Source organism: Lonchura striata, chromosome 1 (assembly GCF_050655825.1).
Source record: "Lonchura striata isolate lonStrDom1 chromosome 1, ASM5065582v1, whole genome shotgun sequence".
Taxonomy (NCBI): domain Eukaryota; kingdom Metazoa; phylum Chordata; class Aves; order Passeriformes; family Estrildidae; genus Lonchura; species Lonchura striata.
In genome coordinates this window covers 61606437-61634151 of record NC_140703.1, presented here as the reverse complement: position 1 = coordinate 61634151, position 27715 = coordinate 61606437, and the positions used below count along the sequence as shown (strand labels likewise).

The 27715-nt window shown below is 37.9% G+C and overlaps 1 protein-coding gene across 2 annotated transcripts in view; it reads left to right on the top strand.

Moving 5' to 3' along the window:
* Positions 1-20677, top strand: part of EPSTI1 (epithelial stromal interaction 1) — a 48662-nt gene extending 27985 nt beyond the window's left edge. For both annotated transcript variants that reach the window (XM_021530831.3, XM_021530830.3), the window contains 6 exons: positions 5218-5311; positions 8555-8638; positions 11356-11429; positions 13381-13478; positions 18532-18564; positions 20055-20677. In XM_021530831.3, coding sequence (XP_021386506.2) covers positions 5218-5311; positions 8555-8638; positions 11356-11429; positions 13381-13468 — 340 coding nt within the window. In that variant the 3' untranslated portion in view covers positions 13469-13478; positions 18532-18564; positions 20055-20677. The remainder of the gene's footprint in view (positions 1-5217; positions 5312-8554; positions 8639-11355; positions 11430-13380; positions 13479-18531; positions 18565-20054) is intronic.
* The last annotated feature ends 7038 nt before the right edge of the window (positions 20678-27715 follow it).

Here is a 27715-nt window from a genome sequence, read left to right as displayed (position 1 = left end):
GACAAGAAACCCTCCTAGCCAAAGATTAGCGGTGTTTGATAACTATCATTAGGTTTGTCCAAATCATCTGTACTATGATCTTGCATTACTGCCAGTGAAGTCTGTGAATACTGTATTAAGCTTGGTATGTGGCTACTGGGAGGATTTCTGTCGGAAAACAGGTGGACTAAATATCCAGAGAATGGCCTTTCTTCATAGTAAAGTGTGTTGTAGTTGAAATGGAGACAATACAAAGCAACACACTCCATTTTCAGAAGGCTTTAAACTTTTTTTATTATAGCATGCATGCTTTTTATATATTCTTACAAAACTCGTAAGTTTACACTTTACTCATTGGTCATGAAAGACAAAATGCTTATTGGAATAGACAGTTGCAGGTTTCTTTTACTTATCCTTCTTTCTTTCTTGGTTTCTTTGTCAACGACCTTGGTAGAAAATTCAGGGGGAAAGATGGATCCTCGTATCAAACTTCTCTCTGGCTCACAGAAGTCTCTGTAAAACCTCTTCCACAAAAGGACATTGCAGAAAAGCCATCAACATCATACATGAATTTGATGTGTTAACAATTTAATGTAATTTTTTACCATATAGCCTCCAACAAAAGATGATTCCCCCACCCACACACACTCCAGAAATGAACATTAGTTCATGCTGGCAGTTTTGGACATGGCTGATGTCTGATGAAGATCCACATGGCAATGCACAAGGCAGGGCTCTCAGTGAGGAAGGAACAAGGGCATCAGTGAAAACACACCCACCATGGACCTTACTGAAATGAAGGGCAGCATTTCTTCTGGGTAGGCCTTTGTAGGGTTATGTAACTAGTCTTAATTTCTGCAAAAGTTGAGGAAGTTGTTATACTAAGCCAATTAAGTATGTTGGAGTGAGAAGTTGTTGATATACTTGCTGGCGCTGCAAAAAGATGCCTTGAATTAAATTCGGGGTTGAGTTTTTTTTGTTGTTATTTTTCTTTTCTGAGAGGGCGAGTCCAGCTATTTTTAAAAATTATCATGAAGCTTCTGGGTATATGTGTGAAACTAACATTATGTATGCAGTATGCATGCTTCTTAGTTTTCCAGCTGAATTGGGAGAAAATGGTGAAAAGTCACTTCAGCATTGCTTAAAGGCAATTATTTTGGAAGCTGATGTGTCCAAGTCATTCAGCACTAAATGCTTCTTCTGTGGGCTTAGTGGCTACTCAAGTTGTCTACTCTTTGCAATAGCTACAATGGTTTACCTGCTTTGGGGTTCTTTATTTTGACTATTTTTTATTACTATTTTTGAGTGACTTTTAGCATACTTGTGGATGTTCATTAGAGCAGAATTGTAATGGTGGAGATCCTGCAGCTTGAGAAAGCAAGAAGTTGATGAGCTGTCTTGTTTTCAATAGTAGTAAGAATTGGCCATTATATTTTACAAATAGAAATATATATTTGTCAAGAGAAATAAATAGATTTATGATATATGCAAAAGTACTGTGCTGCCTTTTTTTTTTTTCCAAATGTACTGGCATAAAGGCCAGCATATTTTTTGGTATACTGGCATTTCAATATCCATCAATTAAAGCAAAAGAATTAACTGCCACTGGTTCCATTGGGGAGAACTAATGAAGACTACAAGAAGCCTTTTAATTAATGCATTTTTAATGTTAGTCTGTAAGACAGACTTAAAGCTGAGAACTTTATGTGTAAGCAGAAAAATTATTTTCTCTCTGTCCTTGTGTCGGAGAAGAATACAGTCTCAAATGAAAAGCTTAGCAAGTGGTGCTGTGTGACTCTTGGATGGAGAAAAATGCTGGTAATGCTGGAAAATCCTGAGTCCATATCCTCATTCATGTCCCTAAGGATGAATCCTTTTCAAGACTTTTGCTATCCTTGTAGATGTGACAGTAGATAAAAGCAATTGACACACAAAATTGAAGACCTTATTCTGCAGATGAATTTAGACCTTGGATCTTGCAATGAGATCGTTGTGGGTCTTCAGATCTTTTGCAGTTGCATTCTGTAGTCAACTGGGGAGCTGTCTGCTTCTCGGCTGTCAGGGCTGGTGATCCTGTTGGATCATGTGAACTCCTACACAGGCCTGAGGCTTTGGCTTTTATAACCATCCCCTCATCTCACCCCAATAGAAATGTGGGCAGCATTTAGTCCCAAACACTTGCTGAGCTTCAAAAAATGCTTTTGCATAGCAGCTTTTGTTTTTAAAAAGGCATCTGCCTGAAGAGTAGCTGTGGAATGTAAATCCGTATATCTGAAGACCCACAGAGAGTGTCTGCAACATTTCTGATTTCCACTGTCATGCACCAGCCCCTTCTAGCACATTACTCAATGATCCTGGCAGCAGAGTTAGTGTTTTCTCATGACAGCTCTTAAGAGTTATTCAAGCCCCAAATCCTGTATTGTGCTTCACTCCCCCACCTCTGCATCTGTACTGATAAATATAACACTGTCAATCACTGACATTTCTGAGGCCTGAGAGTGCCCGCTTCCATTGCTAGAAAATTTTTTACCTCCCAAAATGGTGTGGTAGCATCTAAAAAACTTGTTGGGAGCTGTGGTTGATATTCATTCCTAGGCAGAAGCCATGAATTGTTTTTGAAAGTGCTGTTTGAGACAGGCCAAAACTATTCCAGCAATAGTTACTGCACTGTAGATGCTGAGTTGCCATGCTAAGAGCAGTGCTTGGTGCTATTAAACACACCAGTATGGGAGGAAGCTGTTTTAATTAGGAGAGCAAAAGGTTTTTTCCCAATGGTGTAATGGGAGACAGGGCTACCAGGACAAAATACCCTCATAAGATCACTCCAGCTTAACTAAAGTACCAGTGGTTCTCTTCAGACTGATGCTTAGGGGTAGTCAGAACTCAGGCTAGCAGCCAATTAAGAGAGTGCCTTCATGGTTAGTCCAAATCTTTCCTCTCCTTTTTCCTAGCTGTGTTTGAAGGTTATCAGGATTCTACTGTATTCAAATAAATTTCTTCATCTCATGCTCTTCTTTCCTTAATGTTACTAAGTTTAGAGGAACACATTTTAGCATTTTTGATTAGCTCTTGAAGTTTTAGCAAGTGAATGGGAAGTTGCTCCAGCTGTCTGACTGTGTACTGATAATATGCTGGTTTCCTTCTGGTGATATGACTTTCCTTTCCAGAACATTAATTGAATAGCCAACTCTCTGAATTCTCTCTTTCCATGCAGCCTGATTTAAGCTATTTTCTGTATTGCTATGACTGCAGGTTTAGTATTATGAAAAATGCCATTCAGACATTGTCTGGTAACCCTAGGTGCATTGCTAGGTTTCCACAGAGATGACATACAACAGAATAACATATATAAGACCTGACTTGTCTTCCATTAGAAAACTCAGAAATCTGAGTCCCTTTCTTGTGATAGGAACACTTCATTAATGTATTACTTAATTTGGTGAAGTCAGGTATTTCTCTATTCAAAGGCAGTGCATAGTCTTGCTGAGGAACTTTATTTGCTTCCACTGTTGTAGTCATCTCTTCTGATACTTAAACTAAGTAAGCTTTTCACTTATCAGTGTGCTGATCTGGGAAATTCAATGGTCTCCACCACATTTTTATGCAAATAATGAGAAATTCTGCACACTCCATGTCATTCTCTTGCCATCGATAAGGAATTAGAGAATCTAGCACCAACTTGCCACATATTTTTTCACAGAGCTTCAACCTTCTCAAATATACTCCAGATTTTTTGTAGGAGTTCTTAGTCTTCCTGGTGTAGAAATAAATTGTTATTTTATCAGTTTTAGCATAGGTAGAGAAACACAAAATCTGCAATTTAAATCTTCTCATTCCCAAAATTATTCTGTGCAATCTTACCACTTAATAACTCATCTTTTGTGAAAAAAAAATTCAGTGCTTAACACTTGTATAAGAAGACTATTTGTTCAACCTTTATGTATAAGTACTTTGTAGATTAGGGAAAACAGTGTTTTATCTGGTTCTTCCCTTATTGTACATTTCCTGAGGTCTGTTACCTACCCAGGTAATGGAGGAAGGGGAGTGAACTGGGAATAGTGAGACTCTAAAAGCCTGACTCACTAGAATTTAAGCAAGTACTTCGTACCTGAAGTGGTAACATGGTTTTGTATTGTGTAGAATAGCAGAGAAGAACTTGTAGTTTCTTGTTCTTTTTCTGAACTTCTCAATATATCACTCCTCACTGACCAGCAGGACATTTTACCAATAAAGTATTTACTCACACTTTTAGATCATGGAGTGAAATATAAAACACACTTGGTAGTCAGTTAATCAGAACCAGTTTTCAACAGACAGTGCTTTTTCTCTAAGTCTTTAGTAGTGGCATCTTCCCCTGATCAGAGCTAGCTGGTTGCCCTGTGAGAAGAGTAAATCTTTCCATTCAATATCTCTTGCAGCACTTTTTCTGCTCTCACTTCAGTGCTTTCATGTTTTCTAAAACTGTACACAGAAATAAAATTGACTCTTTAACTCTGTTCCTTTGAGTGGGAAAAGAATTCAATATATGTGCCTGGGAGTGCAGGTTAAGAAACTCATTCCTCACCACAGAACACAAACTCCCATCTTTTGTTTTTGTTTGTGACCTAGTTTAATTGTACTTGGTCAAAACTGAGCAAAGTAATGCTAGTTTGAAATTCTGGGTTTGTTAGGCATGCAGCTGGAAAAAGAAAATTGCCCTTGCCAGAATAAGAAATGAAAATGTTGTGCATTAACTAAAGACAAGAATTTTTTTCTTGTTACAAAATGCTTGAAAGCTTTTCTGCTTGGTAATCTGTAGTAAGACTGCATTGTATTAACTGTGAAGAAAAATTTCTGAAAATAATCTTTTAAAGTACTTAGCTGAGATTTATAGATCTCGTAGAAGGATTTGCAACAATTCTGTGAAGCAGTTGACATCCTCATGAAGTCCAGTGGTATGTGAGTCTGTTGTATAGGAGCTTTACAATGAGGAATGCATAGCCACTGTACACCCCAAATATGCAAATGACCATAATTGTTTGCTTAAGAAATCATCCCAGCAAATGTTTTATCCACAGTGTGGGTTCTGTATCCTCTGTCCCATTTGTCTGTTTCCATAACCTTTTTCTTTCCTACCTGTGATGTTTTTCAGCAGCCACGTGATAAAATGTCTAGGCTAGATTCCAAGGGTGGAATAAAAAGCTGTGTTTATTTTTATGGAAGCACTAACAATTCTATTTGGATTGAATTTCTTCATAGCAAAACCAATGAATTACTGAACAGATTGGACGTGGGTTTGCCAAAGAGTGATTCCTGTCAGATTGCTAATCCTGGCCCAAAATCTACAGCATGGGTAAGCAAAACTGCAGCGTATACTGTATTTTCTATATCAGCTTCCCAGGTGCTGTCAATAGTGTAATGTTAGAATATCCTAATTGAGCTTAATTGCTGAGACGTAACTCAGGGAGTACCAATGATCCTTTCTGGGTGGATGAGACTGCCTACCTTGTCTCTTCCACACTGGCAGGGTATTCTACATAGTAGAGAACTGCACACAGACCTCTTTCTGATAAATGAGAACTCGATATATGTTCTAAGGTTAGATGAGGATCTTAAGCATGCTCTGTACCCATCCACTGGTGGTAAGCTTTTATGAAATTTCAATAAGTTCATGTCAGCAGATGCTTTACTGCATTAAAAATAAAGAGAAGCTTGTTTCACACTGCATCCTAAAAGTGATTCCGCACACTGCTTGGGGTCTTTGTCCTAATTTGAAGTAGTCTGGTATCAGTGTAAGTAGGAAATACATAAAGTATTGCCTCAATTTCATCATTCCTATTGACTCTTAAGAGGCTTTTTCACATACAATTAGTCTCTTCATGTCTAAACCAAGCTTTCCTACTAATGTAGAAAGTTTCAGTGACGACTATTAACCCTGAAAGAGAAATATTTCTCCTGTAGGGAGGTTGATAATTGGGGAAGGACAGAGAACAGGGAGCCAAGCAGACAGAAATTATCATTGGAAGCAACTGAGTAGAAGTTTGGAAGTATCTGATTTGGGCAGCCCTCTGTTGTATGCACCCTTGAGCACCAACAGTTGGGTAACAGGAAGGGAAGATTTGCCTCCATATTTCCTCAGAGGCTTTAGAAATGGGAAAAAATCCTCCCTTTACAGAAATTGTTGCCAACAGGATATATAACACATCTGTCTTGCCTCTAGTATCTCTTCCTGGTTTTCCTTGCATGAAAAAGAAAGTTAATATTGAAATTAGGTTCCATTCCCCTTTAATTCTTCAGGATATCTTGTATCTCTGAAAATCCTAAAGACATTTTAGCAAATGTGGGCAGAGATATATAGCTAGAAAGTGCCAATTTCTGCCCAGCGCTGCTGGACAGAAGGTCAATTGTAGGAGAGTGGCTTTCAGACTTTATTTTGTACTCCTGGGTGAACAACCAAAATGAAGTGGTATGGAAAGGGAGAAAAGATGTCTTGAAACCACTTTGGCGTCCCTCTTGAAGCATCCAACACTTCAAACAGTGGGGAGTTTGCTCTTTGGTAAGGGAGGCCTAGCTCTGCAGCTTTCCTACGATGTGAGCATTGAACTGTGAAAACGAGTGAACTCATGTCCCCACAACTGACTTGGATTTCAGCATTTTGTTCTGCTGTCTTCATATCCATACAGAAGTGGGCGGATGGCTGAAGGAACACTGAACTATTTCATTTGTACAAGTCCTACTTTTAGCCTTGTCCTTCTGCTCTGCCTACCTATGTGTGGCTTTCTTATTCCATGTTTTGTCAAGTTGCTCAAAAGGTTGTGCCAAATTGCATCCCATAGTTTATCATTCACACCACCAGTGTCCAAGCAGATAAAATACATCATTTATCTCTACTGTTCTTTAGTATAGCTGACATTATACTTGTCTTTTTTGTAGCTGCATTTCTGTAGCTTTTTATACTTGTCTTTTGTGTGGCTGCATTTCTGTAGCTTTGTAAATCGAATAATCACTTGTTTATAATGCGGCAACGCAGTTAGCAAAGTCTTTCCAAACAGTTTGGATGAGGTCCAGTCTATAGGCATAGACACAGCCTTTGAGCCAGAAATCCAAAGGATGTAACCAGTGAGTTCTTATCTAAATAAACTTGGCATGGCACCAAAATGCTAAACCAGTAGGAATTCTAGGACTCTGATTTGGATGTTACCTTGAATGTGTCCTTTGTCTGGAGTAATTAAAAGATTTAGGAGCAATGTATTTGAAATAGCGGTGTGATAAGCTTAGGACATGCCTAACATGCATGCTAAAAAGAGGAAATATATATATATGTATGTGATATTTTTTTAAATTTTAAAAATTTGTTCTGAAAACAGTCTGGAACAATGTGATGCAGTTCAAAGTTTTTTTTCCCCTCACATCATTTCTTGGCTAGTGATACTAATTTAGCACACCTAGCTTAACTATCCTTGCCAAATGTTACTTCTCGTCCATGAACAAATATGACTACTTTTGAGTGACTCTGTCATTGATGACTTTTTAGGCCTGCTTATTTAATCAAACTCATAATTAATTTTAATCCTGTCTTTCAAAGTGTGACCAATCCTGTGTAGATTTTTATTGTCTTCCAACTTGATTAACATATTCTCCACACAATTCTCCAAGCCATTATGGAGAGTAATGAATAATATCGGACCCAGAATGTGTCTCCCTGGACACATGTAGCAACATCTCCCAGCTCAAAATTGAGCTATTAATAATTGCTTTCTCTATTCAATCTTTTTAGCAAATTATGTGCCTGTTGTTTTAATGGTGTCATTCTGCATGCATATATCAAATTTTGGAAATAGTCTGTAGACCTGTAACAAATTCCTCACTTAAGTCGAATCTGCACAATTTTTGTATTAAATTATACTGGCTTATTTTTTAGTGTGCTGTCCTATGTCCCTATGCTCAAAGACCTTACAGTAGAAGTTCCAGTGTATAATATCCTAAGGATTGTCTAAGACCCTAATTGTCAGTTGGCTTTTTGCAAACAATTACAACGTGTGAAAGACCAGGGCTAGTTATTGTAATGAAAACCTATTGCACTGTTATTGCATTATTTATGATGTGTAGTTCACATTTTCAATTTTCTTGATGCCTCACAAATAATATTAGGTTTGATCTCTCCTGTTGCCCTACCTCCACAAAAAATATCCTGTGCTTCCCTCTGCTATAAGGCCTCCATTCTGCTTTTTCATCTTGGTAATGTTTTCATTACTTTTATTTCTTCCCTGAATACTCCATCTCATTATCATATATCCTGATTGTGTTTTCTGACTGCTCAGGATATCTTTATGGTCGTCACTAGGATGGAGAATAGCACTTGCTGTGACTACCTGGGTGTGATGCACAGATGGACATTCAACAAACAGAATGACTGAGAGGCTCTAGGCCACTTCTTGTTTAAATTCTAATCAAGACTAATCTGTTTCTTAAGTAACTGGAATCATTCGACCATTTGTGTTTGTTAATTACCCATATAACAATTTGAGAATAAGGTTTGGGAGTTTGGCCTCACTCTCACCACACTAATATATTTTTATTTTCTGCTGAACAATAGAAAAGAAGCCATGCTTATAAGCAAGCTCTTCGAGACGATGAAAACAAAAGATTAGAGGAAATGAGGCAAGAACAACAGAGGAAGGTAATTATACATTAACAGTTTACATATTGTATCATTTTTGCATGCTGTGAAAGTAATTAAATACACTGATTACCTGTAGCCTATGCACAGAGCTTCTCTTTAGCAGAAGTGATTCAGTCACCGTTTTCAAATATTGTGAGAGAGATGAGTCAAGCTGTAAAATTTGAACAGGGACAGGACAATTATCTTCTGAGTTCAAGGCTGTTTTCATCTGGAAAACGTGCTCCTTTTCACCTCTCCACTTGAATAATTGTGTGGAGGGTTTTTTGACCATGGCAACCGATTTCATAGGCTAAGGAAATCAGTTTACTCTCTTGCAGGCAGAAGTCATCTTATTGAGGAATTAAGGATGATTTTTCTGAATTGTCTCTTTCTAGAGAATTGAGGGCCATGGGCCTGGCTTTTTCAAATGGGGATGTGGAAATGCTCAGATTTCCTGTTAATTATAGCATGGCTCTCTGTGTAACTAACTACCTAACTAATGAGTTTTGAATTGTCTAAAAAGCAGGCATGCCATAACTGCAACTTTGAACTCCATATTCTGCATATGCATCATGCATTGCCTGAAGTGTGTAGCCCCTCTGGTATAGATTTGGGTACCATATCCACATAAAGTTCATCTGCCAAAGGTGATGGCACTGTGCAAAGTTTTGGCTCCAGGTTTGACTGTAAAAGTACAGGGAGGGCAGCACATGAAAATCTAGCAAATAATTTGAAAATATGTGAGCAAGTGCCTCTGCTGTTACTAACATCCAAATTAATGTTAAGCTACTTCCCCAGTGGGAGAATTTTAGCACAACAAATTCCATACACCGAGTTTCTTCTAGAACTGCAGAAGTTATTCCCTGTCACTGATATATTTCTTTACATGTTGGGGATGTGTCCTCATTTCATAGTATTCTAACAACTATAATACTGGGAAAAAAAGATGGGGCAAAAGGCAGTCTCTTCATTGCTATCCCATCAGGTATATACTTATTCCAAGAACCTCTACAGAGGAAAAAATTTTGAAAGCCAGCCTGGATGGGTGTAAGACTGGTTCCTTTTGTAGTCTGTACATGGACCCTTCCAAAGAGAAAATAACTACAGATGTAAATTATCATGCCCCTAATTCATGGGTTTGGTTTAAGGGACTTGTGCAGACCTGTAGACTCTTTAGCAATTTCCATGGGCTGCTAAGGAGCTGTTGGCTGCTTCTAAGGCTCCTTTTGTTTGCTATGTGGTTCCAAGGTCTCCTTGCCTTCACAGTTGCTGCTACCTATTGTGCAGAGTAATGCACTACTTACAAACCTACTGTAAATAATACGGATTTTAAGGGCACCAATAATTGTCCCTCAGATATATGTTGGCTCATTTCTACTTCAAACTAATATTTAGTAATGATAAAGTAATTGTGAATTCTGTCTTGTGTGTACCTCCTAACACAGTGTAGCTATAAAATGTGTAGGTATTGTCAGTTCCCTTTTTTTCTTCAGAACAGGTTTTAGTATGTATTGCTTGATTTAGAAATATTCAGTACACTTTGAACACTGCATTATATACACACAATATATTTCAGAACATTACTCCAAGAGAGGAGACGACATATTGGAAAGTCAGATACCGAGTTTTAATTTTCAGGTTGAATAGTTATTTAAAATAGTGAAAATGGAGGTTGGCTTTTTTATTTCTTAATCCTGTTTCTTCTTTTAGGGCTAGACAAATATTGATACACAACACATTCTCAGTTATTGATTTTCTTCATACATTTATTGCATAGTTTTTACTTAATGTTTCACTTAAATCGATTTAAAAAAAAAAAAGTCATGTGGTTCCATTCAGTTATTGAAGCTTTTATCTAAGCACATAATTTTATTTTAGTTTCTATTCTTACTGCTGTGCAGTTGCAATGGAAAATATGAAAGATGGGTCTGTTCCTATGCCTTCCCCCTTGCCCTGCAAGCCAAATCCTTTGCAGAAAGATCCGCAATTTCTTGGGTGTGTTGCAGGCAGAAGGAGCTGGACAAACAAGCACACATACAAACCAGAGTGATACGAACTGTGTTTTCTTCACAGTTCTGGCTAAAATTGCATGAGCAAACTCTCCTCTGAAAAGAATTCCCTTTGACACTATTTGTATACCTAAATACTACGTAAGGCTGGTAGTCTGCTCGGTGCTGGGCGCTTGTATATGCTTCTACCATGCCATTTTCAACAAGTACCACTTTCCCTCCTCACCCTGAAGGGAGCCCCAGGGTGCTGGAGGTGACACAACCCATCACATAGCCCAGATCTCATCTTCTGCTTGCACTCTGTAGAGGCAGGAGGCAAAGGACATGTCTCCTTCTTACTCTGTGGGAATGACAGCTGTGTCTGCTCCTGACTTTTGGCTTTTGTCCCCCTTTGACCCACTGGGAAATTCAAATTTGTGTTTTGGGGCAACGGGAAGCAGACTGGTGTCTAGCATACCCCCTTATGCCTAGGACTGTAAATGTCTGAATACTGTAACTTCCCACTTTTTAAAGCACAAACAAAAAATTATCCACATGCTGAACAGAAAAACCACTCAGTTTTTAAGATAGTGCTGTCACATAAGAAAAATGTTGCTGAGAGAAGTTCTGACTTTAACTGGGGTTAGCATCATGTGGAATTAATAGGGTTTGCAGCATAAGTATGTTAATTAAAAGTAAGTTAGTTTATTTGTTTATTTCTTTGTTTTTCACTTTTATCATTGCCAGGCTGAATTATTGGAATTTAAACAAAAGCAGGAAGAGGAAATCAGGACAAGATCACTTAAAAATGAACAGAGAAGGTAAGATGCAAAACTTGCAGAATACACTCAAATTGAATTTCCACCTGAAAAGGGTCTCAAAATTGCAGTCACTCATGCTTTAGAAGACTATTGCAATGGGGATCCCTGACCTCATCTCTGGTTTATCTCTGTTTTTAAATGAGCCACTAATATCCATGATTACAACTGCTCACTGCATGCAGTATGACCCAGGGTGCCTTTCTCACTTTATTTATCCTATCAGCATAGGATACAGCATACGGCAGAAACTATTAATAGTTTTATTGATGACTACTAGTACAGTAGCTTCAGCTGGGACGCACTTGATCTATGGATCTGTATACAAACCTAGATATCTATCTATATTTATTTTTATAGCTATATTTTTATTTATTTTAGAATGGACTACTTTGTCCAGGCCACATCTTGTGGTTGACTGTCTCTGAGTTTAACAGACAGATCTAAACCTGGGATTTGGTATTGATTCAGATGGAACCTGCAGTGCAGCAAGGCCTTCTGCAGCTGCATGTCTTTGCACGTCAGGCTGTGCCCCACTGCTGTGACCTCTCTATGCTCAATAATTCTCATCTTCCACTTCTTTCACTTAACTGACTTTTCATTATTCTGAATCACAGCGAAATTCTCAGCTTTGTTTTCTGCTGGCAAAAAGAAACAATGCTCAGGCTTGAAAGTAAAAACTTTTTTTTTTTAAATCAATATGTAAACATAAAAAAACTTTTGTAGTCAACCACTCTTCAGACTGCTTTCATTTTTTTCTCTAGCAAAAACACTGAAATAATTACCCATAGAAGTTAATGAAGGATTTTCAATTCCATCCGTTTCATTTGCCTAGACAGAAATAACCCAGTATTTTGGTTTTTATTTAATTCTTACCAATACCATTGTAAAACATTAAAACAACAGTCATATCTCAGCATGTGTGTCAGTCCTAAGCAGCAATCAAGGGGAAAAAGAAACAGTTTTCCAAAGAATCATAGAATGATTTGGGTTGGAAGGGACCTTAAATGTCATCTAGCTCCAACCTTCCTGACATGGACAGGGGCACCTTCCACTAGACCAGATTGGCTCAAAGCCCCACCCAGCCTGGCCTGGAACACTTCCAGGGATGGGTCATCCACAGCTTCTCTGGGAAGCTTGCACCAGTGCCTCAGCACCCTCATAGTGAAGAATTTCTTCCTAGTATCCAATCTAAATCTACCCTCTTTCAGTCTAAAGCCATTCTCCTTTGTCCTTTATCACATGCCCTTGTAAAAAGTCCCTCTCCCTATCTCTTGTAGAGAACACTAACCCTAAACCCTAACCCACTTCAAATACTGATAGACTGCTGTAAGGTCACCCCACAGGCTTCTCTTCTCCATGCTGAACATTCCCACTGTGAAAATATTTAAAACAGATTGAAGTAAACTGTGTATTTGTCCATGCTTTCCAGATTGATAGAGCAGTGCAAGAAAATGCTAGAATTTCACAGCTGGATGGTAGAGAAAGTTGTCAGATGCATAAATTGTCTCTACTAGTAACAAGCTTAAGTGGGTTCTTCTATTTTATATTAGTAAATCAGTACTCCTAGAAACTTTCATTGTGCATTGAAGGCTGAAAGATTACCTAAGGTGACTTGTCAAAATATGTGACCTCCCTAAAAAGTGGCTGATACGGATGGTACGCAGGTCATCTTTCTATGAAGAATTTCGGTGCATTATAAACAGCAGCCTAGATGTGCCTCTTAATCCCAACAGACTGATCCCAGGATAAGGATGCATTTGGTGAATAGAAAATTAAGTCCACCTGATCTCATGCCCATCCATGGTTATGCAGCACAAGCTTGAAAAATACAGGGAAATGGGCACTGAAAACATGGGAAGGGAAAGCCACTCACAGTATGTTAAATTTCAATAGTTTGTGAACTTCTCAGCCGCCTTCCATCATTATTCATTTTTTTTTATTGTACTTTAAGGGTAAATAATGCTTTCCTGGACCGACTCCAAAACAAAACACAGCCTAATAACATGTACTACCCTGCATATACTGGATTACCTCAATAATGGCACCTTGGTAAGTTTTTTGGTACAGAATGGAAAAGAAAAGAGATTGTTTAAATGTTGAATTTTTTTTTCCAGACACTATTGTGTGTCCACGTGTGTTTAGTTTGCTTGACAGAACTTACAGCCCTGGCAGGCTGTCCTTAATACCTTTCAAGAAGAAATTCTACCTAAAATATAAGCTGTTCAAATGGGAGGAGGGAGGAACAGCTGCTCTTGAGGCAGAACTCAGTGGCCTTGTGTGTGAGGTACTCACTGCAAGGAGCCACATCCAAGGTACTTCCTTAAATTCAGAACAAGGATGGTGAAATCATTAGGGATTTTTAAAAGTCTTTAAATGAAAGATGCTTGGATATGCTGTAAATATTTTAATATGGTATTGTAATTAGAGGGGGAAAATCCCATATCTATCTATCTGTCTATCTAATCTGTCTAATCTATCTATATCTTTCCATGCATAGATGCTCATTTTTTACCTATATAAAATTATGACAAACAAGGCTCAACTACATTTCATTTAAAAATAGTATTCATCGGGATTCTTTGAAGAAAAGATATCTTGACTGTAATCTATTAAACATCCATTCATTTTTTCAACTGTTCTAATGAGACATTAATATGACTGTTGTTTAGAATTTCACTTTTCAGTGTAAAAAAAAAAATAAATTATATGTTTTCTTCATCATGGAATTTTCCAAAGGTTGAAATTCTATTGATTAAAGGACTCTAGTACAAAAATGGAAGAGTTAGGAAGACTAAGAAGCAAAATTATGAGAGTCTAAGAGAATTTAGTGTGTGTGACTGTGTACAGAAAGGTGTTTAGTTGATAAAATATAAAAGCTTGAATTGGATTAATTGGTGAGGATGTTTATGTTATCCAGTGAACACCAGGAAGAGTTCGGTTCCAGCATCTCCAAAGTCAAGGCATAGTTAAAAAGCAGATATTATTGCTACTGGAATTTTCCATGTACTGGAAGTGGGAAAAGGTTGTCTTCATCACTATAAGCTTTGGGCAAGCCCTGGGTTCAGGAACCTTGTGCTGATTTTTGGTCTTGGTGAGAGGAGACAGGACATGCAAGCTCAACCTCCCATCAGGTCTGTGAGGTTTACTGATCTGAAACATGAAGCACGTCAGGCAGTCCAGAGGCTGATGGAAGCCAAGTTGCAGATGTCCAGGCTAGTTAAAGAGTGTGAGTAAGAGAGCACAGTGTATGGCAGGCCTGAGCCACCTCCTGAAGGCCAGCATGTCTGCAGATAGCAGAATTAGAGACTGCAGGCGGGACACAGCCACCTGATAGTAGTGAAAATGCGAAAGGTAAAGTCTGCTGGAGGGTGCCTGGTTAACAAAGGCAACAAGGACACTTTGTGTCTTTTATCCCCATCCATGTACTGTTTCCTGATAAACCCCAAGGAAAATGTGTGACACAGCCAAGAACCCCAACATCTTACTCGAGCATCTCTCTCAGACCTGCCTTCACCCCTGAGAACCTTGCCACTGTCTGCAGAGGTGGCAGGGGTTTGCCTTTAGCCAGATGCACACGCCCTCTTTCACAGGGCATGTGTTGGTACCAGCCCAGGTAAAGTTTTAACGACAGATGACTCTGTGATGTATGCAGCCAATCCATGTGAGGTTTTTTAAAATATATATATTCAAAGAATGCGTCTACACAAATGCAATAAAACCCCATGTATGGAAGCGATAAACATCTTATGATGTTATTTACTTAATGCTTCCCAAGGAGCCTGCCTTCTGTTGGGTAATGCTAGATCTTTTTTTTCCTTTCTGTTATAACTTAAGATTTGAAGACTAAACAGAGCAGGAAAATACTAAAATATGAAAGAATATGTCATAATGGATAGGAATTAAAAAATGAGTGTTGGTAACAAGTACAAGAAAGAAAAATAATTTCTCAAAAGATAGGCTGGAGGCAGCAATTTTCGTGTCTTTGATTATACTAAGATTCTTCTCCTTTCCATTGGGATTTAAAAAAAAGAGGGCTGAACTCCAGGGCTTACAAGTCATGTAGTCTGCAGCCTGGCATTTTACATTACAAGGGAGCTAACTGAAACAGGCCAGACTATGTATTAAGATTAAAAGAAGGTAAAAAGGTTCCCAAAGTAAAGACCTAAAGGTAATTTTTGAGCCTATTCCATCTGTGCAGTGGCAGCAAAGAGGAAATATTTGTTCTCTTTCCCTCTTGTATTTTTTTTTTCCTCTTTGAACTCTTTACAGTCACAACAGCTTCACACTTTAGCAAAAACTGAATGTTGTGCATTATTGTTGATGTACCTTTTCTATTTTTCACTGTCAGTTCTATTAGCCTGGTTTACTAAAGAAATGAAGTTTTCTATGATCATGCTATCTGTCTGCATGTAATAAGGTTTTCCAGCTGCTGGCCAATCCTAGCCAAATTTGAAAGGGATTATAAATCTTAGAGATAATTAAATTTCTGCGTGTTTTGTGAAAACAGTGACTAGCATAGGAGACAGCCTAAAACAGTGCCCACTCTGAGGGGTGGTGCATCCTCTGTGTTGTTTGACTGCAGCCCTCTGGCAGATCAGCGTGGGCACAGCTCCAGAGCAGCTGCAGCTCCGCCCTGATTTCCTGGAGCCTAGGGGATTCAGAAAGGGACATGGATAGCACAAAAGACATGGAGAAAAGGGGAGGAGGCTGAATATGTTCTGTATGTCTGGGAAGAAGGCAGAAGAGCAGTTACATTGTCCAATTGTCCCCTAAGCAATAGGAAATCAGTTTTCATTAATTCAAATGCCCTCCAGACATTTTGTGTTTTATTAAGAATATTTATAAGCTGTTATATCAAGAAGGATCTTCATGACTGTAATTTTTCTGCCTTTTTGATTATAAATGCCAGGACACTCTCTCGATGGCTATGTAGTTTCCTTTTTAATGGGAAAACAATATAATGAAGTTCCACTTCTATCTGTGAGCTACTGCACCCTTGAGAAAGCCCGGAGTCTTGCTGTATGCTACCAAGAAAATTTTAATGCCTTTTGCACTGCCTTTGACATAAGGATAAACCTTTCAGGATAGGAGGATAAGAAAATTGCCATTGACCTTTTAATATTCAAGTTTAATAAGCAAGATCATATCATGGAATCACAGAATGATCTGTGTTGGAAGGGACCTTAAAGATCATCTAGTTCCAACCCACCTGCTATGGGCAGGGACACCTTCCACGAACCCAGGTTGCCCAAAGCTCCAGCCAACTTAGCCTTCAGCACTTCCAGGGACGGGGCATCCACAGCCTCTCTGGGCAGCCTGCTCCAGTTCTTCACCACCTTCACAGTAAAGAATTTCTGCCTAATTTAATCATGACTCATCTGGGACTTAGAAGTGAAACAGTATTTTTTCATTGTTTTGGCACAAATGATCAGTAAAACACTTCTGTTGTTACAAAAAGAGTTTAAAATACTTGCACATTTTGTTATTCAATTCCTCATGAGATTTGCCCATATCCAAGTATGTAAGGATTTGCAGAGACCAAAAGCTAATGAATGGCAATCCTGTAACAGAGACCTTGTTAATTTTTTGCATGAAAATGGGCCACTGTCAAGTACCCTTTCGTTTATTCTGTGAATGGGGAGAGGTCACATTGTAAACATATGAAATTTATCAGTCTACTCTTCTTTAATTAAATATTAGTTGTCTTGCTGAAACTCTCTGAGCCATAGCAAACCCAGAATCTAGAAGGCAAGGTGACATTACGTCTTCCTGTCTCATGTCTCCGTTATATCCAGTGTGATGCATAAGAATGAGAAGTGCTCCCTCGAGTGCTGACTCTGCTCTTTCAGTGGATGCATAATTCTAGCTATTTGCTGTGGAAAGCAGCTATGCCCTGAATACATAGGTGCAGTGGGACAGGAAACCCCATTCTCTTCCTTTCCCATGTGCAGAACAGGAACTCAATGAGATGCTGCATAAATTTGTTTTGAGGAAATACGAATTATGGATAAAACTATTTTGAATAAACATGGTCTGTGGGTTTGCACTGTTTAGTTCTTGCAGCGTGACCCATGGGAAAGTTTCTTTGGAGTCTCAACCACCACTTGATTTATACTATTTGTGACCAGTTGAAGAGGGAACAAGTCATAAAGTTTACTGTTGCAAAAAGAGCCACAGCTCAAAGGCCCCTGAAGTCACAAGGCCAGCATACGTGCCACAGGTTTTTGTAAACAATCCATCTTTAATATACTTTAAGAAGGATCAAGTTGCATTAAAAATGCTGATTTCCTAGAACAAAGAAAAGGCTTTTACGTAACATGGAAATATTTAGAAAATAATATTTGTATTAAAGAATCCAGAATGCAATCTACAATGGTTACATTTGTTTACCTGAATAATGTGATTTGCTAACTTAGCTAACTTGGTTAGTCTATGTACAATCTGACTTAAAAAGGTTATTCATTTGCTTCCTAAAACTGGTTGTTTTCTTTTTTTGTTGGGTTTTTTCTTTTTACTGAGAGTAACATGCTTGTCCTTTATGGCAGAAAATATAGAAACTACTTAGCAGAAGTATCAGCATCAACAAAGGGATCTCAGATGAGAGAATCCAGGCAGGCTATAGCTCAGTTTAGTGATTTCGCTCTGGCAGGGCTGTCAAACGTCATATGCAGATGTGTTTCCCCTGCCTTGGTCTTGAGCTCCATCATTCTTTGCTTTGAGAATCTCATCCTAAATGAGGATAGCGTCAGTCTGGGCAGGAACAGAAGAAACTTCTCATTCTTTCAAATTGCGTGAGGTTAAGGATTGAAGAATCTGAAGATATTTGAAATACTTCTAGATGTTTTTTTTCTCAGCAGAAGCAAGATATGTTTATCTCTTGAGTCAATACATCCTGCTGTTTATTTAGAGTTCAAATTAAAGATGTTTCTTGTGAGGACTGGAATCTTGGAGAAGGGTTTGTTTGTTATTTTAACTGGAGTTTCAAAAGGGCTTCAAATAAACAAGAAAGCTCCACACAGATGGATAACCATCATTCCTTGCATAAATATGTGATTATATTGCACATTGTACTGTACTAATGCTTTTTTTTATTTTTATCCAGTAGTCAAACTACTTGGAATAAAGGAGGAGCAAGGTAAGTATAATGAATTTGTTTGTTCTTTTTAGGACCTATGTCAGTATCAAGTTAGCTTTGAATTTGACATTTAATGATGACAGCTTATATAGTTTAATTTTGAAACAATATGAGGAGGGATCTTAAAATAAATGCATTCGAACTGTACATTTGGGGGCCATGCAATGGCACAAGCCTAATCTGAAATATGATTTTTGTAAAGAATCGCAGAAAATGTATTGCAGGTAAGAAGAGTTGATGATGGTATTGAAGGCATCTTCAGGGAGTGCCTTGATATTTAGGCTAAAACTTCACTACAGCCATGTTCTCTACTTCATAGACTGTGCCTGGATAAAGCTGAACAGTTGAGGAATGTGGCTGGCAGTGCAGAAGGCGACTTAGTAAACTTTCAGTGTTCCTAAGGGATACTGTTGTGGGCTGTGTTCTTCAACTATTTTTCATGAACAAAAAGGGAGACTATGCATATCAGTGGAGGCTGTCAGTAAAAACACCACTACTGAATCAGAGAAATCAGTCCTTCTGTTTTAAAATGTCCTTTTCTTAAGGCTTACTGCATCTGTGTTCCTTTCTGAAAGGGGTTCCCTACTCTAAATCACAATTCTGATACAAGTATTTCTGCAGAGCCTTTATTTCTAGACTTAGACACTTTTGAAGCAAGTTTGGGAACTGGCAAAGATTTTTTGTTCCTTAGGAGATGCTTTTGACATAACTTTTTTTTTTTTTTTTTTTTTTTTTGAGACCTGGCATTTTATGAAAAGGAATTTAAAAGAATCAAACTTTATCAAACTTTTAAAAGGCCTTTGCTTCCAACCCTTCTCCCACAAATCTAGATATGTGACTTTCTTCATAATTTGCTACTCCAACAGTTACGTTAATATTTTTGCAGCAGGGCTTTATTCCGAAGACAGTATCTAAATATTATTGCTTGTTTCCCATGAGTTGTCTTTTCAGTTTTATGAGAAGTAAAATTGTTATTAAAAATTTTCTCAGATTCACTAAATAAATGACAATGTATAGATAAAGGCAATTCCCTGGAGGAGAAGAAATGGCTATTTTTTGCAGTCCACAGTTCTACCAGGTTTTATAACCTGTGGACAGCTGAAGGAGTTCAATGCATCGGATTCTTTGTTGTTTTCACCATATTTACAATACCAATAATGTATTTACATATGAAATGTACAAGAAATATGGATGGGTGTATTTTTAAGCCTTGTTTTACTGTTGTTCTGAAAACACATTTCAGCCTGCTATGTTAATACACTGTTCAAAGCGTTATTAACATGTCTGCAGATAATTAGGACATTTTGTGAACTAAATTTACAAAATGATAGAAATCCCTTCGTGAAGGCTTTACATAATTAAAAGCTAAAACCTGTTGGAAGAAAAGAAAGACTTTATTTTCCAATGGACTTAATCCCTGAGAAGTTGACTTTGAATTTTGTTTTTGCTGTAAAAGATAAATTTTAATTGTTTTCTCCCTCTTGTTACAGGGTATTGCAGAAATATTCACTTTTATCTGGCCTAGACCAAACGACCGCATAAAAGCTGCAAGAAACTGCTTTTTATTGTGGTTCTTTTCTTTACCCTGGCTTCAGCTGCACACCCTCTTCATGAGCAATCTGCAGAGACTGGTTTCTAGCTGTCATTATTCATGCATACATATTTGAAACAGCTGATTATGAAAGTCCTATTTAATTTTTAATAAGAATATGTGTAATTCTTTTTCATAAATTGTTTTGCCTCTTGGAGAATGTAATTATCCCAGTCTTCATGATCTCTGGAAAAGAAGACATAAGTGACTGCAGAAACTGCAGTAATATCTGTATTTACTTGCTGCAATTTACCAAGAAAAATACAATTCAGAGACCATCTAAAAAAGCAGGTTGAGAGTTTTCTTTTGGGAAGAGAAGGAGAAGTGTTGCTGGGATTTTGTTTGTTTGTTTGTTTGTTTTCTGTTTGTTTTTGTGGAAGTTTTGTGAAATTATTTTACTCTTGTACTCAATTGCAGACACTCAAGAAGAAAAATGTGCATTGTAGACAGTATCTCTGAAATAAGTTCTTAGAAAAATACATAACATGAAATAAAGAAATAAAGCTTGAAATAACACTGAAATGTATTTGACCTCTCCATATCTTTTGTGATATGTCCTTTCTCTTTGTTTTACCATGGTAACTTCTGTTACAGGAATGGGGAACACTACTCCAACATTGGCTTTAGTTTCCTGCTTTTCGTTGTCCCTCGAGTCCTTGTGACTTGTCTCCCTGTCTCTGAGACAGGTGACATCATTTTAATGCTGTCTAAAAGTCACCATATAGGACAAAGATACTTCTAATGTAAAAGGGTTCACAGTGCATGTTACATAAACCACACAGAGATGGAAAAGTATCTGTGGCATTTGCAAATATGTCTTCAGCTGAGTTAAAGGTCTCCAGAGCAATTTTGTTCAGCATGCAGGCATACCATGATATTTTTCCATCACCCTTGCAATATGGAAACTTCATGACGATTTACCAGAAGGTGTTTTTGAACCATGGATGTTGCGATGCTTTCTTCCCCTTGTGGGACACTCTAGTTGTCTTTGGTTCAAACAATCACTGAAATCTCTCCTACTGCTAGCTAGCTGATGTTCATAGGGAATGCTGGAGATTTGGCAATATTTTCTGGTTTAACCTTCCTTTAGGTAAAAATTCCTGGAAAAAATTTTTGGGAAGACTTTTCCATACCTACATAGTGGTACTGTATTGCAAGTGGTATTTGGCTGTGTCATTGGACTTCTCCTTTGAAAATTAAATTTACCTCTCCCTCCAAGAAATCCCTCACCTGGTCTCCTTGGGTAGATACTAGGGCAAAACATCTGCAGAGTAGGCAGTATATACATATATTGTACATGCATATACATATATTTTAGAGGAAATATCTTTGCTGTAGTTAGACCCTGGTATTGTACTCTAATGGGACTCACACTTGTAGGTGGTCTTTTTGGAGCAGTGAACCCAAAGACTGAGTGGGAGAGGGAATCATCATGTCCCCAACAAGTTAAAATTCAGTCTATGTTGCTATGTTTCTGTATCCAATGAAAAAGAACTTTTTATTAACCTGCTACCTTTGCATTCAGGAACAGTGATGTCAGGTCACCTTGAATAACCTCTTCTATTAGGCTTTTTTGCTTTCTTTTGGCTGTCTTCAAAGTGCTTCCCCTTATCCTGCATTTCAATCTCTTTTTTTGAAATGCTGTCTACAAACTATTTCAGACATTAACTATTCCAGTCCTTTTAATGGAGAAATAGCAGAATTTTTCTTCCCCCATCTTTCTGAACAGAACAAACAAATCTATATGAACAGTGGCCCAGGAAGTGTCTTTGACAGCCATGCCCTGCAATGGAGATGATAAGAAGTTACATCCATCCATAAATTGATGTTAGCAGGATGTCTGGAAAAAGCAGTTCTTATCCTGTTGGAAAGCTTCCAGTATATCAGCATTACCACCTCCATACACACATACCCTGCCCAAACTGTAAATTTGAGAGCAAAAGGATGTTACAACATGTCTTTAAGGGCATTATAATGAAATAAACTGGTGGTAGACTAGGAAAACAGCTTCAGATTTGTTGAGAGTTAGGAACTGATAGTTGGGCATCTTTTCTATCTACTTGTTGAGAGCAAACATTTTATAAGGGTTTTCAAACTCAAATAGTTTCTCTATCTATAACAAACCAAACTGATTGTCTTTGTGCTGTTGCATAAAACCAGATTTTATTACTGCATAACAGTAAATGGAGGGTTTGGGGTTTTTGTTTTGTTTTGTTTTTAAATTGTTATTACAATATAATTTGCACTGATGATCTCCTTGCTTATTTTAGAAAAAAATCTTCCAGCAGGGAGTTGTGTGCATCTGGAAGTTGCAAGAGGAAACCCCCTTGCTTTTTCATTGCTGAGTCAAATTATTTTAACAAACTGACTGAACCATTATGATCAGCTATTCTGAATTCCAATATAACTTGACAGCAAGAGTCCTATGTTTAGATTTTATGGTCTGCCTAAATCAGAAACTACCTTTCTATGAAGAAATTTAGTAATTATTTAAGGACTTAAAAGACTGACTCTCTGTTATGTACCCAAAAGTTGTTCCAATGGTTTCTCTATTCCTACTTTTAAAACTGTGTTCCTGAGTCTTAGTATAAACTGACCAAATTCTGGTGTGGGGCTGCATTAGGAAGAGCACTGCCAGTGGGTCAAGGGATGTGATAATTCCCTTCTAGCCAGCAAGTGAGACACATCAGGAGTGCTGGGAACAGGCTTGGCTCCACAGTACAAGAAGGACGTGGACATACTGGAGTGAGTCCAGCAAAGGACCATGAAGGTGGTGAGGGGACAGGAGCATCTTTGATCTGGGAGCAGACTGAGAGAGCTGTGACTGTTCAGCATGCAGAGTATAAGGCTCAGAGGGATCTTAACATGTGAGTAAATATTGGCAAGGGAGGAGTGAAGGATGTTAATGCAGGTGCCCAATAACAGGACAGTGGGCACAAGTTAAAATACAGAAACAGTTAAACACACAATTTTATTTTTTTTTGTAATTTATTTATTTATTTTTTATTTTTTTAATAGCTTATCAGGCAGTGTCACTGCTTGCCCAAAGAGGCTGCTGAGTTCACATCCCTGGATTGTCCTGAGCAACCTGCCATCAGTAACCCTGCTCTGAGCAGGACTAGATGCTGTAGCAACCATGGGCAGGCACTCAGCTGATGCTGACACTGTTAGAGGTGGGAGCTTTCACTGTGACTGCCACTGGGTAGAAATGCAAGCTTGAAATGAGAAAATACACCTGAGGTACTTCAGTTTCTCATTAAAGACTCTCCAAATTTCAAACCATTCTAGGGATTTCATCTGAACTCTCTCTGATCTGCTCTCATTAAAAAGAGTGGGGTTATTTCTTGCCAACATTAATTCATTTTTTTTTATTTCACTTTGAGCCCCCATTCCCTGTTCCTAGCTGTTTGATCTTTGCACTTAGCTCTTTAATTAAAAGAAGTCAAGCCAGCTTTTACTGCTGCCTGGACCTCTCTCTATGAGCTATCTTTATCTCTTATTCAGTTAGTGGCAACCACAGTCTTTACCACCAATTTCTCTTTCCTTCCCTCCCAATCCATGAATTCCCTTGAACTACATTGGGGTAAAAAAACCCTAACAGAAATGTTATTTTTGGAAGATTATTCCCATTTAGTATTTTCTTTTAAAGTCTCTCTAGCAAATTCTTAATTTTCTTATTTAGACTTTGAAGTTTGAGCAGTTCTTTATTTTTATGTGAGAAATTCATATGGCCTTGTAGAACTCTGCTCTTTTAACAAATACACATTTTGTCAGACTGGAAATCCTACCTATTCAAACTTTTATCTTTCATTAAGCTGTGTTGTCTGGTATTAATTATGCTGTTCACCCTTAATTCTTTATTGAGCACATCCTCTTTTGCTTTTCTAAGATTTTTCCCTGGGTGAGCATTAAATTGACAAACCTAAAGTTAGTTTTTCAGCACATTATCCTTTGGAAACATTAAAAAAATTATTTATTGTCTTCTCTGTTCAATCTTTTGGACAGTCACCATATCTCAGATGATTTATGCAGTATCCTGCTTTGAAAACAGCATTTTTACTATCTCATCAGTTGATACACCTACAGCCAGTGGTCCAAGTTTTCTGCTTTATTGGTATTTAGTAACGTACTACTTTATTTAAGGAATCAAAAATATATATTTCCCTATTTCCATCTGAAATAGTATCTGTCTGTTTCTCAAAAATAAATATGTATGTCTATTGCTATTAGAAGTGAGGATTTTGCATTTTTGCCTCTTTCCTGGCACAGTGATGGTTATAAAGCTAATCTGTGGGAGTGGTAGAGCTTCTGTGCTGGTGTTCCTTTGATCTCTGCTGGAGTGGGATGTTTTCACAAGCCATCATACATGACTGGTGGCCACTGGAGGAGTAGGGTATTTCATTATTGTAAATTTCATCCTCACAGAAGATAATCTTTTAGTAGCCACCTTCCATATTAACTCCCCTAAGGAAAAAGTTAAGTTTTAGATTACAAAGGCAAAAATAAACTTATAAAAAGTAACAAATGCAGTCTTGGCATAGCTCTGATAACAAAGGTCTTCTCCAACTCAAAGGTGTGAGAAATACCATGGCTCAGCAGCCAAGAGCAGAACAGCCAGGCTGAATCTTTACAACCAATTTCTTAGCTGGTTGGTTCAATTGAATATGAACAATAAAAACCTAGGAAAAAAAAGCATTTCTCACCTTAAGAATCTACAATTTCTTCCTTAATGTAAACTGTCCTATACTATTTCTTGCTCTCCTTTTGTGGAGAGATTCCACTGCTATTGACACTCTCTCTCTTCCCATTTTTTTTAAGGTGCAGAAAACGTGTTGGCATGCTGGCATGCTTGATTTGTATTTGGTTTGTTGATCTACATGACTGAAATGCTTCCTCCATCTTCATGGAGAACCTGGTAAACAGATGTTGTGCTGTTTTAGCAGATCTTGAAGGTCAGCAATTGCTAGCACAGCAGAGACCAGAGTCTTCAATCCTAGAAATTGCCCTGCTTGTCATTATTCACGTACCTGATCCAACCACATTTAAATAAAACAAAGACACTTGTTACAATGAACTAATCTGGACCTTTTACTGGAGGTCAATGTAAGTGCAAACTTTGCAAAGGTAAAACCTGTAATACACAAGGAAGTTTCTCAGGTAGATTTCATCCAGTGTGCCAAATTTATTTTTAACCTGAATAAAATGGAAAACAAATAAGCAGGAAAAAAAAATCAGAAAAAAACCTCCACAAAGCCCAGACTACAATACCAAATAAATTTAAAAACCCTCAACCAAACTATTTTTTTTTTCCCATTTCTTCCTGAGGCAGGAAATGGTTTCATTTGGCAGGATAAAATTGTTTTGGATTAACCTTTAATTTATATTACTTTTCAGAAGTTCTGCTGTACCTTTTCACTCTGGATCAATTCTGATAAATTTTCTGTTCTTTTGAACTTTTTTTCCTGTATGTGAGATCAAAACTCAAAGTGCCAATTACTTAACTCTTTAAATCAATGTCTCTCTTGGTTCTCCTTAAAAAAAAAAAAAAAATGTTTGAAGCAGTGATTCATTGATTCATTCTGCTTTCTCTGTTTAATCTGAGAAAATGCATTGCTTGCTCTTTGCACAGTGATAATTGTCTCCAGAAGGCAATAAAAATTATTTTAACCAGAATAGGGTAAATTGATAACAAAAAACCACAGCAATAAAGATAAAATAATTTAACATACAGATTCAATGTGATTTCACTCTTACAAGTTTCAGCTCCTTTTGACTTCAAGCAGGATGGCCAGCACTTGGGTATCCTGCACATCACCACAAAATGGACCTGCAGAAAGGACAAGTTTTAAGACTTGAGAGTGGGTCTGTGAGCTAATGAACTCTAGTGAAAACAAATTCTACTGTGTTAGCATTTTTCAAAATCTATGATTTGTAGAGGATGCCTCTCTTACTGATTTTATTTCAATTCTAACACAGGTAGCAGTAATCTTTACAGCAGTCTTCTAATGGTGTGAGAATAAAGTGCAAAGGAATGTGGAATACAGATATGGAGGTGATACAAGTAGACTTTGTATAGGTTTGTAGTTTGCATGAGGAGAAGACAACACAAGTTATTCCTGAAAGAGTAGATTATTTTCTTTTCCAAGGAGTGTTTTTACTGAGGAAAGGATTCAGTTTTCTGAACTGACTGGAGAGCAGGTCTGTAAAACCATCTTTTATGGGATCTTTGACTCCTAAGATGAATCAGCCTCTGAGGTCTGTCTTTGCTTTCTATGGAGAGAATGCAAATGGTCACCACAGACTGTGTTTCCAATTTTTTGATTATGTGAATCCCAACTAGAACAGCTAAGAAAAGTTGTTTACTTGCAGCATATCCCCACAGTTGCAACTATGTGTGAAGTTCTGGAGCCTTTCTAAAAAATTGCTTTCACAAATAAACACAAGGGTTTTCCAGGAGGTTACAGCACTCCACACTTCAATCTGTCTGTGGTCATAAATTGGTCTTTCAGGCAAGTAAAGGGCTCAGAGTCAAAAACTGAGGCATTGGCACTAATTGATATCTATTAGCTGAAATCATATATTGGTATTTGTGGCAGTTTAAGCTTAAGGGCCATCTGAGATTAGAAATCTATTGTGTGAGCACACAGCATGGTGCATGGCTGTTTGCTGAGAGCCCTGGGCCCAACAAGGCTGTGTTTAAACAGAAAAGGCTGTGGGCAGGGGAATGGAAAATGGAATACAGTGACTCCTGCTCATGTATATATATATATATATATATATATATATATATATATATATATATTTAAAAATATATATACACACTTTACATGAATTCTGTGATCCTACATTTGTGCTAGAGTTGGCGTCTCTGAGTAGCCCTGGAGTGGGAAGTTCTGACTATGGCTAACTGACATCTTATCCTTTCTTGCCTTCCTACAGCCTCCAGAGGCACCTCTGCCATTGATAGGCTTTCATTCACATCCCAGCTTGAAGACACCTAGACAGGGTCAGGCCTTGAAAAGATGATGTGTTACGATTTTATGGTTGCTAAAAAACTTTTCCATCCCTGAGCTACCTTGCTTCACTTGCCAGACATCTATTTGAAGGTGACAACTACTCACATAAATACCATGTACCAGTACTGAGGTTTATGTCACTTGATACACTATTTCATCCTAAAGGAAATATAGGCCACACAGGCATATAAGATACCTCGAATCTGACATTTAAATAAACATGTATGGCCAGATCATGAAGAGGGATAAATTGGCATAACCTTACTGAAATTGGGTCCCTTAAGCTGCAGTAGTTACATATCTCAGTGAGAGTAACTCTGGAAAACTGAGTTTCATGCGTGCAAGGAGTTACACAACTGCCTCCAGGCACGCTGGGGAGATTTGCAGACACTCCCTATGCCAGATTGGTCTGGCAACCGACTTAATCATGGGAATCCTTTCAGCAACCTATTTCAGCAGCCTATTGCTACCACACCTGCCCACACCTCCTAAACACATCAACTGTGCACACCCTGTGGGTGCCAAAGCAGTGGGATCATGCAAA